General features: G+C 40.9%; 1 protein-coding gene across 8 annotated transcripts in view; it reads right to left on the reverse strand.

Annotated features, from left to right (window-relative positions):
• LOC138815135 (carboxyl-terminal PDZ ligand of neuronal nitric oxide synthase protein) overlaps positions 1-21368 on the reverse strand; it is a 342848-nt gene that overhangs the window by 24080 nt on the left and 297400 nt on the right. For 6 of the 8 annotated variants that reach the window (XM_070004398.1, XM_070004392.1, XM_070004393.1 and 3 more), the window contains exons 7-8: positions 5031-5200; positions 3171-3350 (exon numbers count right to left, since the gene is read on the reverse strand). In XM_070004398.1, the coding sequence (XP_069860499.1) occupies positions 3171-3350; positions 5031-5200 (350 nt within the window). Of the gene's footprint in view, positions 1-3170; positions 3351-5030; positions 5201-21368 lie in introns of those variants that run through there. The other 2 variants (XM_070004399.1, XM_070004397.1) reach the window with 2 other exon arrangements.

Raw genomic sequence — 21368 nt, forward strand, 5'->3', positions numbered from 1 at the left:
ACCAGCTATATCCCAGTACTGATTCAAGGTGTGAATATAATCTCTTTCACATCCTTGAACTTCTAGTCTATCTACAAGCAGAAAGCTAATGCAGCCAGGCAAGATTTCATGCTGGGCTGGGAATGTATACACTACAGTAATTTGCTATTTACATATGGAGGCCTAATATAGAAATACTTAGGAGTTGGCTAAACATTACTCTTGCCCCTATATCTTTAAGACTAAGGCAGGCCCAAAAGACCTGCTCTGAAGAAATTTAGGGGAAGCTGGAATAAGTCTCAGGTCTTTCACCAAATAAGAACATAGTGAAAGAAAGCTAAGACTGGTTCCAATGAAACAGCAGAACAATACTGGCTGCGAGAATGTAAAAAAATGTAACAAGTGATATCAAGAACACACCTATCTGCAAGAACTTGGGGCTCTGCTTTAGGCTTGTATCCAGGGGAAGCACAGGAGGGTTTAGATGCTCAGGGAAAGAGAAACTGTTCCCATCTGAAATGCTGAAGTTGTCTGACTGGAATTTCTGGGGACCTGGTAGTTTGATGAAGAAAGACAGAAGTCTTGCAGTTTGCTAGCATCAGAATATGACAGAACAAGTAAAGGCTAACTTCATGCTGGGAAATGAAATTGGTTCCCTCATGCAGAGAAGTCAGGCATGCTGCAGTTGGTTTATTTAATATGTGCGAAAACCACTAAAATGATCTGCCTGTCATTAACTCATCTATATTATCTTACATAATTGTCTTTACCCAAGGATGCAGGTACTAATAAAAAGCACTTGGATCAACTCCTACAAAGAAATCAGAAGAAAGTATGCAGAGATTCTTCTAATCAAAATGAGAGCCTAATGAGATATATAACAATAACCTGCTGTGTTCCTGGGCAGATAAAGCAAGGTACAGACTGAAGGAAGAAGGTAAGACCGACTGATGGTAGAGGGGGGTAGAGGAATATGTTCAAGAAGCCATCTAATGACCTCGAGAACCTGTTTTTGATCTAAAGACATCAGAAGTCTATCACTAGAAATCAAAGTCATTGTACCCATTGATAATATATGGCAAGCTTTCATCATTTCCCTGCTTGAACTGAGAGTCAAGGAAGGAAATATCAGCTATATTTAACAGGTTCTGAATGAATGAAAGGCTCAGGCTGCCTAGTTTCTGAAGCTGGAACATAGAGAGACTCATAAAACAAATCCCAAACACCATATGGTTCTATTCCTCTAAACTCACTTTCTTTTAGGAGGAGAAGTCATTAAAGAGGTGCAGAGCAGAAATGTCCCATTAAAACAAATGCTTGAGTAATGCCAAAACCTCCTTCTTCAAGTTTTGCCTTGACTGTGGTAGACTTGTGATATAGTTATAGGTCTTATTGCTTTGTAGATTGGATGTTTCCTTCAACCACCACAACACTGTAGTGTGTAGATCAGACATTTACAAATAGTCTCTGGTATTTAGCACTGTCTTCAAATTCAAATGCCTTTCTGATAATATAACATCATGAATATTCATCAAACCTACTCTCAGATAAATAATAATTACTTGGCAATTGATATGCTGAAGGAAAAAAGAAGTAGGTTACACAATGGATCTGTATTCAGTGGAAAACTAAAAAATGATGTGTTTCAGAATGGACCTCATGCTGGAGTGCTCAGGCTTTGTGCTCCTGTCATCCATCACTTTAGGGAGGAGGGGTTACCCAGACTGCCATCCTGTCATTAGCCCTAGAAGATGAATTCTTTTATTTGATGGAGAGGAATGATTTTTTTCTCCCAAAATGAGAAGCCACTAATGACATTCTCTAATCTCAGTGTTCTAGAAACACCTGCAAGTCTTCCTAGTTACAAGATACCCCTTACTTTAATAGAACTTTCTTTGAAGATGCTCCATTGCTTTGGGAACAAGTATCCCAATGATTCAATTCTCCTGAAACATAGTGCCAAAGTCATCCATGAGACCAGTGCATGAGTCAGAAGCTCCAAGCCCTTCATGTTTCAAGAATGTTGTTTTAAGGCCAAGTCATAGCAGATCTTGCTAGATGCTTCCTCAAGCTGTACTGAGGAAAGGACTGCTCTGCATGGAGGAATAATCAAATTAAGTCAGGAGACAGAAGAAGCAGCAGAAAATACAATGAGGACTAAGTTCTCCCTGGAGAAGTCTGCTCCCTTCATTGTAGTATGCAGAAAACATAAGCTGCCAGTCGGCCCAAGTAGCTTTGGAATGCCACAGCACACAGGTGCTTTTCTAGATCTCTCACCAACTCTCCTGGGCCTTAGCCATCCCATCCTCTTACTTATCTTCATCTACCCACGTAGGCCCTGACCCTGTCTAACTTAGGTCTCAAGATTCAGCCTTTAAATGGGATGCATGAATGTGTCTTCCCTGTTCTCTGACATTCTGTGATAAAGTTCAGACTCCAAGGAAGATGTGGACTTCAGTGCCACCCACAGAAAGCAAATTGGGAGAATTCCTGCTGAAAGCATCAAGGGCAATCAGCTCACTCTTCTCTTGCCAAGTGGCAGTACACAACAACCCTTCAGAATACACTGTCTCAATATTCCAAGAAAAAGCCAATTCTTCTCATTATGGCTCAAGAAATCTACCTAAGTTTCCATAATTTCAGATTGATTATAATGAATTTCAAGGTATTATTGCATCAAGTACTGCTTGAAATAAATAGGGCACTGATGGAGGCTTAGAACTTGCTATGGACAAGGAGGTTGGGATGCCAAGGTAATAATCTTCACAAAGATGCTTGGCACAAATTTATACAAGCATGCAATAAAGTTACACCTGTCTTAACTCTAAAGCATCCCTTTCCACCCAACTCCCAAATGTCAGGAAAATAAGATAGGGAAGGAAGAGCAAAATTATGTGCTTCTTTTTCCTTGCAAAGTCATTATCCAACAACATCCAGCCAAGCCAGCCAAGCCCAAATAAGAGCAGGGAACAACATGGGAAATCAAAATCTGTCTTTCCATTTCATCAGCAACCTCCATCTCTCCCCTCCCTCCTCTAATTCTGCAACTCCAAGACAAGCAATGATCCAACAGCATGAGCAATTTCTTGTGGCTCCCTAGGTTTTAAACCTGCCCTAAGCCCCTCACTAGGGAAGGCGCATTAAGCCCATGAGAGTGGAGCCTGTGAAGTAGGGAGGAGGCTGAGGAGAACCTGGGCCACAGCCACTTGCGTCTGCTGTTGCTGCTGCTGGAGGAGCTGCTGGAGGAGCTGCATCTGATGGTGGGTGGACAGCGGTGTCCCAGTACTCAAGCCTGGTAGCTTTGAGGAAGAAGAGGGAAGCAGCATGCGGGGTGAAGCTGTCAGCATGGGCTTCTGAGGGTGGGGTGAGACCTGAGGAGAAGAGAAGATAGCACATGACACATGGGCATGAGGAGACTTAACTTTCTTGATAAGAACTATAATTTTTACACAGGCAGAATGAAATGGCCACTTACAACTCATAAGCTGAAGATACCTGCATGGAATGTGAATAGGGCTCCAGGGAAGAAATGATTTCATAGCCCGAGCTTGCACCACACAGTTACAAAACCATATATGAACACTCCAGGGACTGATCTAATGGGATGGGAGATAAGCAGTTGACACTGTTTCATGTCTTAGTCAACATTTCCAATTATACCATTGTTAAGATACTTGAGATATAGACTTGAGATATAGACTTATAGACTTAGAAGAACCCATATCTATAAAACACAGCTACCTACTGCCATGAGAAAAGGAGGAAAACAGCTGTAACCTTTCCTTTGTTCTGTCCTTAAGGCTTCTTCTTCAAGGGACCTGAGGTGTTTCCATTGAATTGGGTACTGAGGGCTAGAAGCCTCCAGCCCTCTACTGCTTCCTCTCACAGGGAGACTCATCTGGGAAAAATGTATGGACATTACAACAATCAGGAGAGATTCTAGCTCCCATTCAGGAGAGATTCTAGCTCCCATTCCTGTTGGTGATTTTCACTCAATTGGATCCTATGAATCTGATTATAGTATGTTAGGGAGGCATGTGTTTTTTTCTTTTCTTTTTTCTTTTTTTGTAGGTCATGGGGCTTGAACTCTGGGCCTGGGCACTGTCCTTCAGTTCTTCAGCTCAAGGTTAGTGCTCTACTACTTGAGCCACAATGTCACTTCCAGTTTTCTGAGTGGTTTATTGGAGATAAGAATCTCAAGGGCTTTCCGGCCCAGGCTGGCTTTGAACTGTAATCTTCAGATCTCAGCCTCCTGAATAGGTAGGATTACAGGCATGAGCCACCAGCACTCGGTGACATGTGTTTTTTCTAGCAGCTCTGTTGTTGATCCTTATTCAGTCACGAAGCAAGAAAGTACCCAGGGACAGAGGATAATAGCTTCTTATAGAGGGCTATCTGGGCACCAAAGAACACATGACCTCTGCTCACCAGGTGACTTTTCTTTGATGAATTGGCCTAAGATACAGTAAGCTAGCTTCAAATTGCATTTTTCCAGGTCTCTGCCTCCTGAGTAGGTAGGATTACGGGTGTGAGCCACTGGTGCCTAGCTGGTCTCTCAGTTTCTCACATGCAGTAAACCAGCTTCCAGACTCAACAGCATTTTTGTTCAGGAGTGGTAAAGGTACACAGAGCAGACAGAAGGGACTCAAACAGACTTGGATCCAGTAGCAAAGCCACAAGGGTTATGTGTACTATGTGGGTGTGCCAGGATATGCCTTGCATAAACACTGTGCAAGGAGAAGATGGAAATGACAAATTGGTGGGATCCTGGGAGGGTGACATATGTCAGAAATGAGTTCCACATTACCTTGACACATTAGTGTCACATTAGGTGTATCTAGTGTTGGACCACATGGGATGAATCTGCAGAAGTCAGACCATACTCTGAGAAGCAATCAGATATACTCCAGTTTTGCCTCCATACCATGGAGTACCTCATTCACTCAACTTATGTGCTATCAGGAGTTAGGAGGTAATTCTGATAGCCCTAAGCTGAAGCTCTGACATAAGTGTCATGTGCACATCACCTGGACAGGCTACCTCCTGCCTACCTTGGACTCTTTGTGGGAGCTTCCTTCTTTCTCCACAGCATCCAGGTCGGTCACACCTCGGCTGAATTCCAGGACATCATCCCCTGGGAGTGGGACTTCTACTGCATCAATATCAGTCTCCTCTGTGGTGGAGGCCCTCTCGGCCCTCTCGGCTCCAGTCAGCTGGCGTCCTGCAGGGACAGTAGGGACAGAAATGCTAACATCAGGAACAATGTTTCCTCCTTATCTGCCACTTTAGCACTCTTTTAGGCTGAGTCTAGGGATGCCACAGGCTTCACATTTTCACATATCTTTTCACTAAAGTACCTTTCCAATCCTGTAAGATACTTCCATCTTAATGTTTTTTTTCCTGAGTCGAGAGTTAAAAGAAACATTAAGCCTGAATGTGATATGCTTTCTGTATGGTTGCTGTTGTAGTTGTCTTTTCTTTCTTTTCTTTTTAAACTGTACTAGGTTTTGAATCCAAGGCCTCATTCAACTTGCATATTAGGCTGGTGCTTTACCACTTGAGCTATATCTCCCACCTGGCTTTTTGCTGGTAGAGTCTAGTGTACTATTTTCTTGCATAGGCTGGTTTCCATCTGCCATCTTCTGGATCTCAGTCTTGTAAGTAGCTAGGATAATAGGTATAAGCAACCAACATCCAACTTCAGCTATATATTTTTAATCAACAGGTATACATGGATCTTAGAAAAAAAGATGATAGTCATCTTCACTTCATCCCAGCTTGGAGCTGGAATGTGGCCAAGGTAAAGAACACTGAATGGTAGTCCAGTGATGCAGATATGTGACCCAGATAGGCCCCTTAATGAGTTATTGGATAAGAGACATATTGCCTTGCTCCAGGGCACAGCTTCATCTATGCAGAACTCAATTACATGGATTGACAGGGTTCCAAGATTGGGCAGTACTCAGGGAGATCCAAGCCCTATCCTAACACAGTATCATCTCCCAGCCTCAAAGCTGACTCTGATCTCTTAGCAGGAGCCAATTCAGAAGAAGAGGAGATAAAGGTGGCTTTTTCCCATGCTTTCCTTAGCTTCTTTCTACTTTTCACTTTTTTCCCTTCTCCTGAGGGCAGTGTCTTTGTTCATATACATCATATTGTTCGATGCCACAATATTTAAGTCCTACTATTTCTTATTTTTCTTTATTCCTTTTTATTATATATTTTTAGATTCTAACAAATGTCTGTAAATTCCCGGGCTTTTCATGGGAAATATTTTCTTGCTCTGTATTTGGAATTAAGTTCATCAAGTATTGTCTTCAAATAGAATTTCTTAATTTTTTTCAGAAACTAAGCACCAGCTGAAAAATGAGTCAGCATGGTATAAAAAAGAAGGACAGAGAGTGGACACCTAGTGTTGAAGTCAACCTAGGCAACTAGACTCTAGTCATTTCAACATCTGCCTTGTAGAACAAATGATTCTAGTTCTTCTTATGCAAGCCCATTGTGGTCATCTGGGGAAACAAGCCTGATATTTAGAAAGTCAATAATATGCTTCACTTTCCTCATGGCTGCTGGGGAGCTAGGGATTGAGCCCTGTTGAGGAGTGCAAAAACATTTAACAGAAAGATGTTCCTGACCATAGCCTGAAGGGAGTAGCTCTTCTCCTTTGTGAGCCAGTGGGTAGACCAGTGGGCAGAGAGCACAGAAGCACTTTGTTTTTCTACCATACTCCTGCACCTAGAAATGACCATGATGATTGAGGACTAGAGGGTGCTAGTCTAAGAGATAAAGAGCATTGATGAATGAGTAACTCATGGCTGTCATTCAGTAGATGGATATTGCTGTGAACTGAGAATCTAGTCCATTGTGCCTGTCTAGAAATAATCAGGATGAACTGGGCATTTGTTCTGAAGAGGAGAGATTTTCATTGCGGTCAGGAGGAGCTGGGCTCCTGCAGCACTCTATGCACTGTGTCTCAGAGTACTTAACACATGGCATTAAACATGTCTGTCATCCATTTTTCTTTCAATGCTTAAGGTCAGGGATGTATCCCGTTGTTCTGTTTCCTAAGAAGCAGTTTAATAAATAACAAAGAAAATAGTGTTGTGACAGCATAATACAAGGGAATAGGTTATGAGAGGAGGCTGTGTCCCACTCAAGTGGCTTTTGATACAGAAGGTTTGGACAGTCCATGCCAGATGCTGTAGTAGGATCAGAAAACCTCTTAGATCCCAGCTCTGCTTCTGAGGGAATATTAAAAAGTCAAACTACTCATCATTCTTTCTGTACTAGCAGAATTTCCCAGCTAAAGAAAAGTAATTAAATTGCAAACCATGGCACTGCTTTCTGAAAGATTCTAGCAGTGAGGGCTTTGATGGTCACACTTGGAGTCTTGTTATCTTAAAGGGTATAAGACAGTAGAGTAAGAGATCAGCAGAACTGGGAAAGGGCAAGCTGAAATAGATGCTAAATGGAAGGACATAACTATCATGCTACTGGTTAGCATATTAGATGAGAAGAGAACTGGAGGAAGGAGAAGACCAAACTTGGGGTGAACTTGGGGTGGGTATGGAGGCTGTGTTACTTTTTGAATTGTTTAAAATGATTTAAACTATTTCAATAGAATGCTTAGTTTATTAATTTGCTCACTAAGCATTTATTAGGTACCTCCTTATATATGACACTTGCTGGACTTTGAGCATAAAGACGAACAAGCAAGATCAGTACTTAGTTCCTTTTCCAGCTGGACATTGAAAACAGACCTAAGCCCTAGCCTGAGGTTAAAAGTAGCACCTATGATGGAGCTAGACATGACTTTAGGCAGGGATTAAAGGAGTCTATGCAGAGAAAAAAACGGATCAGATGGAAAGGTACAAGCTCAGGCAGATAGGAAGGCAGGGAGAGCCATGGAGGGCATTTTAGGCAGAGGGCAAAGCCAAGAAACATGGGAAGCCACAGCAAGTAAGGAGAACTTCAAACACTTCCACAGGGAAGAACTTGATTAGAGTCAGGATTTTATACTGAAAGACTGAAGCAGGCGGACTGAAAGATTCCCATTCTTTACCATTTCACCCTAAAATGCTATGGAGGGCAGATCCAGAAGAAACAGGACAAACAGTATAGTAGGTAAGGAATACAAGAGCTTAAGCTTGGGGAAGAGGGATGAAATAGAGGAGAGGGGGAAGATTTGAAAGAACCACATGGCTTGCTGGTCAGTTTTCTATGATATGGAGTCGAGTATTAGAGGATGATCTCTTAAATTTTAGATACAAATGACTAGGTGATATTTCATAGGGACAATTAAGGGTGTGGGTAAGGGGATGAGTTTTAAGCCTATTGGAAGTGTAGGAACTTGTACAACAGCTAAATGGATATATCCACTGGGATACATGTTGTGGAGTTGCATATTTGTGTTCCCCAGATTCACATGTGGATACCCTAAATCACCATTGTGAAGGTATTTGGAGAAAGGGCCTTTGGAAGGTAATTGGGTAGAAGCCATCTAATATCCATCTGATGTAAGGATCAGTGTCCTTATAATGAGAAAGACAAGAGATCTCTTGCTCTAGCAGCGAGGGCTTTGATAGTCACACCTGAGTCTTGTTGACTTGTGGGGACATAGTGCGAAGGCAGCTGTCTGCAGGACAAGAAAAGTTCTCACCCAGAACTTCTCAGCTTCTGAACTATGAGAAATAAAAATCTGGTTAAGCCAAACAGTGTACAGTACTTTATTGTACATTGGCAGCTCAAGCAGACAGACTGCATATTAATGAAAAGTTTAGAAAAGGTCTACCCTGGAGACAGACATTTACTGAAGCCATGAGAAGTTAGAAAAGAACACAGGGACCAAGTCTCCTTTCTCAGAATGAGAAATGTAACACAAAGGGAGGGTAGAAGAGAAACCTGAAAAGACACTGAAGAGCAGTTAGCAGAAAAAAGAGGAAAAGAGTATGGTGGTAGGGTATTCTAGAAACCACAAGAGATGAACCCTACAGGGAAAGGCTGGCTTTCCAGTGATTTCCACTGAGAGTTCCAGAAAGAACTGGCAAAGCAGCTGACACTCTATCACTGGAGGCTGAAGAGCTTTTGGAAACGGTGGAAAGAAATGACAAGGTATAAAGTGAGTACAGATAAGTTTGCCAGAAGCTGGGCCATAGTGTTGATATTAATAGGCTATCTCTCCACCTGGAAGTTGTTTACTTTGATGTGCAGAAGCCTTTTGATTTGATGCAATCCCATATGTCAATTCTTGCTATTATTTCCTGAGGTACAGGAATACTATTCGGAAGGGGTTGCCTACACCTATCTTTTCAAATGTTTTCCTTGTGTTTTCTTTTAGTAGTTTCAAATTTCTAAATCTTACATTAAGATCTTTGATCCATTTTTAATTGTTTTGTACAGGCTGAGAGACTGCAATCCAGAGGTTCAATCTTCTACATAGGTATATCCAGTTTTCCCAGCACCATTTGTTATAGAAACTAATTGTTCTCCAATGTATGTTTTTGGCACTCAGGCTACAGCTATGTGGGTTCATTTCTGAATCTGCTTTTCTACTGAAATAAAGATACCGGGAATGTGGCTTAGTGGTAGAGTGCTTGCATGAAGCCCTGGGTTCAATTCCTTAGTACCATATACACAGAAAAAGCTGGAAGTGGTGCTGTGGCTAAAGTGGCAGAGTGCTAGCCTTGAGCAAAAACTGCTCAGGGTCAGTGCCCAGGCCTGGAGTTCAAGCCCCAGGACTGGTACACACACAAAAAAGACACCAGATCTACGTAACATACCTTGTCCTCATAGCCATCCTGGTGTCTTGCTGGCTGGGAGGGGCTTTTCACCCAGCTCTAAAAAGCCTAGAAGTGAGATAGGCCATTCTTTGAATTACAGATGTTATGTTGTTTAGCCCCAGGAAAGCTTTGCTACAGAAGATGCTCACTCTTGAGTGCTTTTGCTGAACCTGAGTCTCCACCCTAAATGTGATTTTTGCTTTAAAAGCTTTCTGCAAGTTACATTCTGGGCTACAGGTCTTTGAGACAAGAGTCTACCTGCAGTTGCTGGCTTTCTAACAAAGACTCCCAATTCAGCCTCTCAAGATGTGGCTTCTCTGTATCTCACCAAATGAATCTCTGTATAACATTATACCTATCTATCTTGTTTGTACCAGGATGTTTCTGTTATTATGGCTCTATAGTATACTTTGAAGTCAGGAATCATGATACCTCTAGCATTACTCTTATGTTCAGGCTTGCTTTGACTATTTGGGGTCTTCTGTGCTTCCATATGCATTTTAAAATCGATTTTTCTAGTTCTGTTAATAATTGCTATGGAATTTTTATGTGGATTTCGATGTATACATTGCCTTTGATAATATAGTCATTTCTATAATATTCATTGTCTGTCAATCAATGAACATGGAAGTCTTTTTATCCACTTGTGTCTTCTTCAATATTATAGAAGTCTTTCACTTCCTTGTTAGATTTATTCCGAGGAATTTTTGTGAGGCTACATTGACCCCATTTCAACTGTGACTTTTAACTTCTTGCCAGCAGGAACTTTGTCTTATTCACAGCATTGCTGGTACCTGAATTGAGGCAGGCACATAGCAGACTCAATAAACACTTGTTGAATAAAGAAAGAGAGTAAATCCAATGAGTGAAAAGACCAGGATGAACAGACACTCAGGCACTGGTAGCCTGGGGAGATGCAGAGCATGTGTTGGAAAGCAGTGATGCTGGAAGCTCAAGGGAGTTTGCTAGTCTCAGATGTCCACATGCAGCAGGTCTAACAGGTGAATAAAGAGTAGTTCTCTGTCAAGTGTTCATTGTCTAGAGTGCACATTTTGTTTATTTTGAATTTTTATTAGCTATATTATATATTTAAGCCACATTATAATATTTTAGCGTACTCAAACATACTGAAATGGTAACTACAGTCAAGCAAATTAACATATCCATTATCTCACAGTTAACTCTCTTCCTCTTAATTTTACTTATACACAAATCTAAAACCAGAGTCAGATACAGAGAAGTAGAGAATCAAATAGTGATTCCAAGGGTTGGAGGAAAGAACAGGAAGATGTAGGTATAGGATACAAAGTTACTAGTGTATAGATAAATAAGTCAAGAGAGCTAACATATAATATGAGGACTCAAGCTAATATTAAGATTTTAGATGTTCTTGCCACATGTTCGGATGCAATTATTTTGTTTGTTTGTTTGAGACAGGGTCTTACTATGTAGCCAGACTAGTGACCCTCCTCCTGAGTGCTGGAATTATAGACATGGATCATCATCATTCCTAGCAAGAGTTTTACGTTTAAGAAGTTGTAGTCTTCCAGTACTTGAACATGCTGCTGGATTGCAACCACTGTGGGAGCGTGCATCTAAGGGGACAGGACTCTCCCAGGAAACCCACTCCAGGAGGGACAGACAGCACCAAATACAGCAAGGCAAACAGGACAGAAGCAAGGGCCCCACCTGGCTCTGTGCCCCAGGGACAGCTAAGAGCAGCTGCTGCCAACTGATACAAAAGATAAATCTCTCCCAGGGCAGGGAACAGTAGAAAGAATGAAGGAGAGAAGAAAGGCAAACACTGAGCAGGAAGGAGAGAGGCAGCAAACACAGTGAAAGGGAATAACATCATTAAAAGCCCTGCTGAAACCCAGAAGGGAAAGTGCTGTAGAAACATCAAAGAGGACAGGAAACCTCCAGCACTTGAACTTTTAAGTTCCCAGGAGTAAATTCTGCACAACAAAGGACATGCCATCTTATCTTGAGGAACCTCTCCAACAGAAAGATAAACACTACATTAAATGAAAAGTTCCCATGCAGATTCTTGGGGGGATGGGGGAGAGGAAACAAAAAAACTGTTCAAAAACAGTTCTTGGGATTCTCAGGGTGTCCCATTACAGGAAAAAATCACGGTGGGGTCAGTAAATGCTCAGTGGAAAAGTATCTATGTAAAGAAAAAATGTGTTTACAGAAGTTATGGGCATTTAAATAAAAGAAAGTGTGAAGCCTTATTAGTAGTTCCTACCTGCAAACCTTGCTACTTAGAAGACTGAAATCAGGGGATCACAATTCAAAGCTAGCCTAAGGAAAAGTCCACAAGACTCTCCAGTTAACCAGGAAAATGCAAGACTAGAGGATTGTTCAAGTGGTAGAGTGCCAGGGATGAGGTTAAAAAAAAAAAAAAAAAGGATACTCTGCTGGATCAACCCCAGTACCAGGAAAAATAAAAAACAAAAACAGATGGGAGCAATAGGGGAATGGAGCAACATAAAGGAAGTGACAAAGGCAGTAAGCAGTCTACGAAGCAGAAACCTTTCTAAGTCAGGCACTGGTGGCTCATGCCTATAATCCTAGCTACTCAAAGAGGCTAAGATATGAGGATCAGGGTTTGTAGCCAGCCTGGACAGAAAAATCCACCAGACTGTTCTCTCCAATTAACCAGCAAAAAGCTGGAAGTAGAACTACGGCTCAAGTGGAAGAGTGCCAGCTTTCAGAGGTTCCGGGAAGATGGCAGGGAGAAGCTGGAGGCTAAACAAGTTCTCACATAGAAAGCAGTTTTAGTGCTTCAGAGAACAGTCCTAAGCCAGAGAATCACACCAAGTGTGCCATCACAGTACAGAGAGTTAGGCCAGAGAGGGAAAATCCAGGCAAGGAGACAGATCTGAGCACTTGCCAGCAGCCGTGGCTGCAGCGGTGGCGGCAGCCATCGTAGCTACCATACCTGCAAAACAGAGAGTCCGGGACAAAGGTGCCAGACGCAGCAGGTGAGCGGATTCTACTCAACACCAGCAAGAACTGGCAAGGAGCAGACATCTTCATCCTGCAGATTGCAGACCAGAGACGACCCAGGAACCAAGACTCCAGCATGAGTAGAAGCCTGACATCCTGACATCCTCACTCCTTCTCAGGGAGCAGAGGAGGGAGGGCCACCCCTCCCCCCCCCACACACACACTACCAGAGATCTCCCTCTTTGATACTGACAAAGGCCTGGCTGAGCAGCTAGCTCCAACTCAGGCCTTGGAAGAAAATAAAAGAGTCATTTAGCAGGTCACAGGAACCTAACCTGACCTGCCAGGCTCAACTCCACCCAGGGAAAAGTCACCCAGTCCAGGCCAAGCAAGCTCTGCCAACCCCAGGAGTGGCTTTTTTCACTGGGTAAACAGAGCCAGAGGCTGCCCTTCCCTACAGCAGCCTTGATAATCAATTGAAATTCAGTAAACATAAACCCTGAGAATGGCTTTAGGCTAGGCTCTGTGAGTGTCTCAGAAGCTAGCTCCTCAGGGAAAAGCTACTGTTTGCTGAAAGGCCTCAACTGTACCCAGAACCTAGCCTCATCGCAGCATCTCCAAACTAGAGAAAACAGCCTTCTCCCTCTTTTGTGATACTCAAAGCAGATTGCCCTCCCACTGAACTAGCCTGGGAGGAGGATCACAAAATCCTGGGTAAAGCAGAGCATTTTATTGCCTGCTCAAACAGACTTAAGAAACCAACCAAGCCACAGGAAAATCAAACACCACAAGCAGACCAGAGACTCCACCAAGAAACTGGTTATGGACACAAGGGAGATACAGGATCTTCCAATTCCCCTCCCCCCCAAAAAATCAAAGAAATCTTTTTTTTGTACCTTATATAAAAAACTTTTAAAAAACTTTTTCTAATTTTTAAGTTAAAATTGTTTTCTATTAACTTTTTTTCATCCTCTCATAATTTTTATTTTAGGGGTATATATATGTCTGCTTTTTTTTCTTTTTCTTTTTCTTTTTTAGCTCTATTGACCTTTTGATCCTTTTTTTCTTTCTTTCTCATTCTATTCACTTTTTCTTCTCTTTTGTTCTACTTTGTGTGACTTAATTGATGTTCTACTCATCCTCAGATATACCCATAGTCGATTATTAGACTTTATTCCCCATTGTGTATACACTAAATACAGAAATTTATTACTCAATTCAAAACCTTTTAGACTTAAATTCCTTAATAGCACTACTACCTCTTTAAAGCTATATAAAATTTTAAGCATTTTTATTTTTAAGTTTTTCACATCTCCTTTCTATCCCTCTACTTCTATTATCCTACCCCCGTTCTTCTCTGAATATTACGTTTTAAATTTGCATAATTGTTAAGTGTTTTACTTTTAACTTTTAACTTTTTGTACTTTTCTTGTCTCTTTTTTTCTTTCTCTTTCTTCTTTTTTTCTCTCTCTATTATCATTCTATCCAACCTATTTCCCGCTTTGAAATTAGGACTTAGTTAACTCTCCCTCTACTTTTCCACATCCCTCTATTCCTATTTTTACCCACATCTCTCCCTAAACCTAATAATTTCTGGTTTGCCAAATTCTTTGTGGTTCGTAGCCCATTAGTACATAGTTGTTTGATGTTGAATAGATTTATCTGTTGAACTAGATTGTATCTGCAGACTTTTGACTGTGCAACTACAGACTTTGGTTGATGCTTGCCTTAAAATAGTGTTCTAGCACAAAACTGGTGTTACTTTCATCCCAAATGGGCAGAACAAGCCGGAAAAAACACAAGAAAAATGGCAAGTCTGGGTATCTCAACTCCTAGTCATGATAATCAGGGGACAGAACAGATAATGAATAATCCAGAGGAGAGTTCCCAAAAAGCTCTACAAACACTAATGGTAAACATGGTAAATGAAAAGACTGAAAACCTGCAAAGGACTCTGTATAAGCATGAAAGGGAAAGAGAGGACGCAAACCAAAGGTCAATACAGGAATATCATGAGCGTGAGGAAGCTACTCAAAGATTCATACAGGAATTGCATGAGCAGCTTGAGAACACTCAAAGAGAAATAAAGGAATGGTGTGAGCAGGCTGAGATCAGTCAAAGAGATAGACAGGAATTGCGAGAGCTGGCCGAGAACAGACAAAGAAAAAGTCAGGAATGGAGTGAGCATGCTGAGAACGCTCAAAGAGAAGTACAGGAATTGCGTGAACGTGAGGAAGCTAATCAAAGAGTAATATAGGAAATGAGAGACCAGGATGAGAATAAACAAAAATCACTAAAGGCATTCATGAAATCCATAAACAGAGAGCTGAAAGAAGTCAGGGAGACCACAAAGGGAATGCTGAATGGAACCCAACAGAAGGAATGGAAGCCCAAGGAAACCATAACCAATCAACTAAGGGATTTGAGAATAAACATAGAACACCAAATTAAGGAAGCAAAGAAGTTCATACAAGATCTAAAACAAAGCTCCAACAAAGAACTTGAAGCCATCAAAGCCGACCAACTAGAAGGAAAAGAAATAAAAAACAGAGTAGAAAGTCTTCACAGTAGGTTAGACCATGCAGAAGATTGAATCTCGGGGACTGAAGACAGCCTCGATATTACAGAGAAAGAACATGCAACCATCCAAGACAAATCCAAGAAATATGATAGATCTAGTCAACAATTGGAAGACTCCATCAGAAGGCCTAATTTGAGGATAATGGGTGTAGACGATCACCTAGAGACAGAAGTTAAAGTCTAGGAAATTTGTTTAATAGCATCCTAGCAGAGTACTTCCCAAACATGCAAAAAGATAGGCCTATTCAGATAAAAGAAGCTTTTAGAACTCCAAATAGACCAGACCAGAACAGGATATCCCACCGTCACATTATAATCCGCAAAGGATCAATTCATACCAAGGAAAAGATCCTTGAAGCTGTCAAGGAGAAAAGATCAATCACCTATAAAAGGAAACCAATTAGAATCACCTCAGATGTCTCAGCAGAAACAATTAAAGAAAGAAGAGCCTGGAATGATATATGTCATGCCCTAAAGACAAACAACTGTCAACCAAGAATACTGTACCCAGCTAAACTCTCCTTCATAACTGAAGGTCTAATAAAAACCTTCCATAGCAATGAAAAATTGAAGCAATATATCTCCACCAAACCAGCCCTATAAAAGATTCTTAAAGATGTCCTACACATAGAAAACCAACAAGACCACAATAAGGCCAAGAAACAACACCCAAACTGAGAATCCAAGAACCATAGGAAGAACCCAGTTGCCACAGCCCCCAAGAAGGTCAATAAAATGGCAGGAACTCCCAAATACCTCTCAGTCCTATTTCTCAACATTAATGGACTTAACTCTCCAATTAAGTGACACAGACTGTCTAGTTGGATTAAGAAGCAAGATCCTTCTATCTGCTGGCTTCAGAAGTCACATCTTGCCCATAAAAACAAACACATTTTCAATGTGAACTGGTGGAACAAAATCTACCAAGCCCCCATAAACAGGCAGGAGTTACAATCCTAATATCAGATAAAATAGACTTCAAATTAAAATTAGTGAGAAGAGATAAAGAAGGTCGCTACATACTAATTAAGGGATCCCTCCTTCAGGAGGATATTGAAATTCTAAATATCTATTTGCCAAACAACGGAGAACCCAAATTTATCCAAGAAACACTACTTTCTCTCAAATCCCACATAGATCCAAAGACATTAAGTGTTGGGGACTTTAACACACCATTATCCCCACTAGATAGATCAACTCGGCAAAAACTCAACAGAGAAACCACAGATCTAAACAACTGTATAGATCAACTAGATTTAACAAACGTCTACCAAATATTTCACCCAGCAGCATCAGAATATATGTTTTTCTCAGTAGCACATGGAACATTTTCCAAAATAGACCACATTTTAGGCCACAAACAAACTTGTCCAAATTCAGAAACATTGAAGTTATACCTTGCATTCTCTCAGACCACAAGGGAATAAAATTAGAACTCAACAACCAAAGCCACCAAAGAAAGTCCTGTAACACATGGAGGCTGAACAACACACTGATGAATCACCAGTGGCTCATGTAAGAGATTAGAAAGGAAATTCAAATGTTCATGATTTTCAGCAAAAAGGAACACACAAATTACCAGCTCCTCTGGGACACAGCAAAGGCAGTACTCAGAGGCAAGTTTATATCTCTGAGTTCCTACATCAACAAATTGGAGAGATCTGAAACCAACAATTTAATGAGACATCTGAAACTCCTTGAAAAAAAGCAGCAAGATAAACCCAATCCAGTAGATGGAAAGAAGTAATTAAAATTAAATCAGAATTAAATAAATTAGAATAAAAAAATATAAAGAATCAACAAAACAAAGAGTTGGTTCTTCGAAAAAATTAACAAAATTGACAGACTGTTAGCAAATCTTATCAGAAAAAGAAGAGAATACACCCAAATAAATAAACTCTGGGATGAGAATGGAAACATCACCACAGAAACAACCAAGATTCAGAACATTATAAGGGATTACTTCTCAAACCTTTATGCTAATAAGTTTGAGAACTTGACAGAAATAGACCTTTTCCTAGCAAATATTGACATGGCAAAACTAAACCAAGATGAGTTAAACCATCTTAACAGACCCATATCAAGCACTGAAATAGAAACAGCAATAAGAGACCTCCCATCTAAGAAAAGCCCAGGACCAGATGGTTTTTTAGTGGAATACTACAAGGCCTTCAAAGCAGAGCTCACACAATACTCCTCCAACTCTTCAATGAAATTGAAAGAGAAAATTGACTAATGAACTCATTCTATGAAGCCATCATAACCCTCATCCCAAAACCAGGCAGGGACTCATCCAAGAAAGAGAACTATAGACCCATTTCTTTGATGAACTCTGATGTAAAACTTCTCAACAAAATTTTGGCCAATCGACTTCAACTTCATTCTTCATGGAAATAGAAGAGGCAATCCAAAAATTCATATGGAAAAATAAAAGACCCTGAATAGCAAAAACAATCCTTAACAGAAAGAACAGGGCCAGCGGTATACCAATACCAAATTACAAAGTCATAGTAATCAAAACAGCTTGGTACTGGCAGAAGAACAGACCTCAGGACTAATGGAGTAGAATTGAAAACCCAGAAAAGAACCCACAGACCTACAGCCATCTAATCTTTGATAAAGGAGCTAAAAAAATAGAATGGAAGAAAGACAGCCTCTTCAGTAAATGGTGCTGGCAAAATTGGTTAATCACTTGTAGAAAACTAAAGCTAGATCCTTATATAACACCCTGCACCAGAATCAACTCCAAATGGATCAAAGACCTCAAAGTCAAAGCAGACACTCTGAAAACATTACAGGATGGAATAGGAGAAGCCCTAGGTCTTGTTGGCACAGGCTGAAATTTCCTTAATAGAGACCCAGAAACACAACAAATCAAAGAAAGGTTGGACAAGTGGGATTGCATGAAATTGCAGAGCTTCTGCATGGCAAAGGGCATAACTAGCAAGATCAATATAAAGCCCATGGATTGGGAGAAGATCTTCACTAGCCATACAATGGACAAGGGTCTCATATATAAAATATACCTGGAACTCAAAAAATTATATCCCCCAACAAATCTTCAAAGAAACAACTGCCCAATAAATAAGTGGGCTAAAGACCTAAAGAGAAACTTCTCTGAAGAGGAAAGAAGGATGGCCAATAGACACATGAAGAAATGCTCAACCTCCCTAGCCATAAAAAAAATGCAAATCAAAACAACATTGAGATACTACCTCACCCCAGTTAGAATGGCTATAATCAAGAACTCTAATAACAACAGATGCTGGAGGGGATGTAGACAGAAAGGAACCTTACTGAATTGTTGGTGGGAGTGTAAACTTGTTCAACCACTTTGGAAAGCAGTATGGAGGTTCCTCAAAAGACTCCACATAGAGCTCCCCTATGACCCAGCAATCCCACTTTTGGGCATTTACACAAATGTTCACAAACAAGACCACCCTAAAGCTACCAGCATGACTATGTATATTGCAGCATTATTTACCATAGCTAAGATATGGAACCAACCCAGATGCCTCTCAGTAGCTGAATGGATCAAGAAAATGGGGTATATATACACTATGGAATTCTATGCCTCCATCAGAAAGAATGACATTGACCCATTTGTTAGGAAATAGAAGGGCTTGGAAAAAATTATATTAAGTGAAGTAAGCCAGGCCCAAAGAAACATAGGTCCCATGTTTTCCCTTATTTGCAATAACTAGTATATGTCTGAGTGAAGCAGAAAAGGTCAGATAAGGTGATGTTAGGGAAATGAACCCTAAGATATGTATTCAAATGTTTTTTTTTCTTTCATGTGATTGTTTCTAACACATTTATAAGATTATTTCTTTGTTGCTTTGTATGTCCCTCCTCCACAGTATAACCCCTGCTTTCACTGTATTTCATGTGGGTATAATTTGTGGAGGGGAAGGGAAAAAACAAATCGTTTAACTAGGGATACAGGTGGACCCATTGCAACAATGAGATGTACAAGTCATTATGTCGAAAACGAACTTTACAACGTTGGGAGGGGGGAGGATGATTGGGTGGGGAGCCTTGTGGGAGGATGGGTAGGAATGGGAAGGGGAAACAAAGGAGGAGGCTACAATGCTTGATAAGAAATGTACTCATTATCTTGCCCATGTAATTGTAACCCCTCTGTACAGTATTTTCACAATAAAACAAACAGAAAACAAAAGAGTGGCAGCCTTGAGCAGAAAAGCTAAGTGAAAGTAAGGGCCTGATTTCAAGCACTAATATTGTCAAAAAAGAAAATGTTCAACCTCAGATCCAAATGATAATACTAATGTTAATACTCAAAGTATGTTTGGCTTTATGATCACAAGGCATATCTGAGTAATCACTTGTCATAAAAAAACACAGTGCTTCAGAGATTTACCTGACTGCTTCCCTCATTGCTATGGGTTCTATAGTTAGCACCAGACTCCAAGCTACATAATGAACTGAGAGCATTTTATATGCTAAGCACTAGGCTCATTTACTTGCATTCTCTCTTACCTAACAGAGATAAAACAGTGTTTGGAGGACCACTCAGCTGACAAAGCTAGAGTCAGAATGCCATGTCTACTCTTCCTGTGTCACTGGCCTGATGACCCAGAACGCTGCTGTCACTCCACACTGCTTCTTTGCTTATGTACCAACTGTGCCACGCTACAGGGGGGCCTAGATATATTGTGGCTGAACATTACTCTAGGGGTTGTGGTAAAGGCATTTGTTTAGATGATATTAAAATTTAAATCTTGACTTTGAGTCAAGCAGATTGCCCTCCATATGTGGGGAGGCTCAAGTGATCAGTTGAAAGCCCTAACAGAAGAAAGACTAAGTTTCCCTAAGGAAGAGAATTCAGACTCAAAAATACTTATCCTTGGATCTTTGGCTTGTTTTTTTTTTTTTTGGGTCCGGTCATGGGGCCTGAACTCTGGGCCTGGGCACTGTCCCTCAGCTCGTCAGCTCAAGGCTAGAGCTCTACCACTTGAGCCACAGCATCACTTCCAGCTTTTTTCTTTTTGCTTATGTGGGGCTGAGGAATCAAACCCAGGGCCTTAGGCATGCAAGGCAAGTGCTCTACCACTAAGCTACCTTCCCAGCCCCCTTTGGCTTGTTGACAGGATCTTGCAAAGTCTGTTGGGCCATGTATCCAGTCTGAATCAATTGTTTAAAATGAATCACTCTTCGAAAAGAAAAATCTATTTCATTCCACAATTCCCATTCTCATCTACAGAAGCAGAGGTGAGCTGAGGTGTTTCCTTCCACACCACACAGGCTGCAACTGACTTTCTTAAAGGGTCAAACTCATTGTGTGTTTTGGAGAAACTATACTGGGCTTGAAAAGTTTTCCTAAGTTAGACTTAGATGTTTCTACTTGTAGAAAGCCATTATATTCTCCTTAGGGAGAGAGAATATGGAACACACCAAGCAACTGAGGTCTTATGTATATTAATCTTTAAGAAAAGTCTCCCCACACACGTAATAAAAAGGAGAGGTGGTGTTACCCATTATTTCCATATTGACCATTTGTTTCAGCTCTGAGTGTAACTGTGCTGGTCTCTAACTACTGTGACTATCCTCACTGCCTTCTCATCAATATTCAGCTCCTTATTTGGGTCTCACTCTCTAATACATATTTTATAACCTCAGTTCAACAGGCTCATGCAGCCTCAGTGTTATCCTTCTTTATCGAGGAGATGGCTTAAAAGTTACACCCTACTGGAAGCTCTACTCAGTCTCCACGCTCAACTTGGCAGAGAGTAAGTGCTTAAATGCTTGTTGACATTGAGCAAGACACTTGATTGCACTTACTGTGTTTGTCAATGTATTCAATAAATATTTATTATGCTAGGAGATCCCAATCATCCCAGAACTCACATTCCACTAAAGATAGAGGATGCTCTCTGCCTGGTACACAGAGGGCTGAATGTTAATGTCAACAACATCAGCCAGGACTGAAGAGGACATGAAGCTCAAAAAAAATAGAAGTGTTCACATTTTCTGAAAGGGGAAAGGAGGAGAATAGAAGAGGATTAACTGGAAGAACAGCTTCCCAGAGGTGATGCTGGAAGAAAAGTATGAATA

This window comes from Dipodomys merriami, unplaced genomic scaffold (genome assembly GCF_024711535.1).
Source record: "Dipodomys merriami isolate MVZ:Mamm:240054 unplaced genomic scaffold, mDipMer1.0.p SCAF_625, whole genome shotgun sequence".
Lineage (NCBI taxonomy): Eukaryota > Metazoa > Chordata > Mammalia > Rodentia > Heteromyidae > Dipodomys > Dipodomys merriami.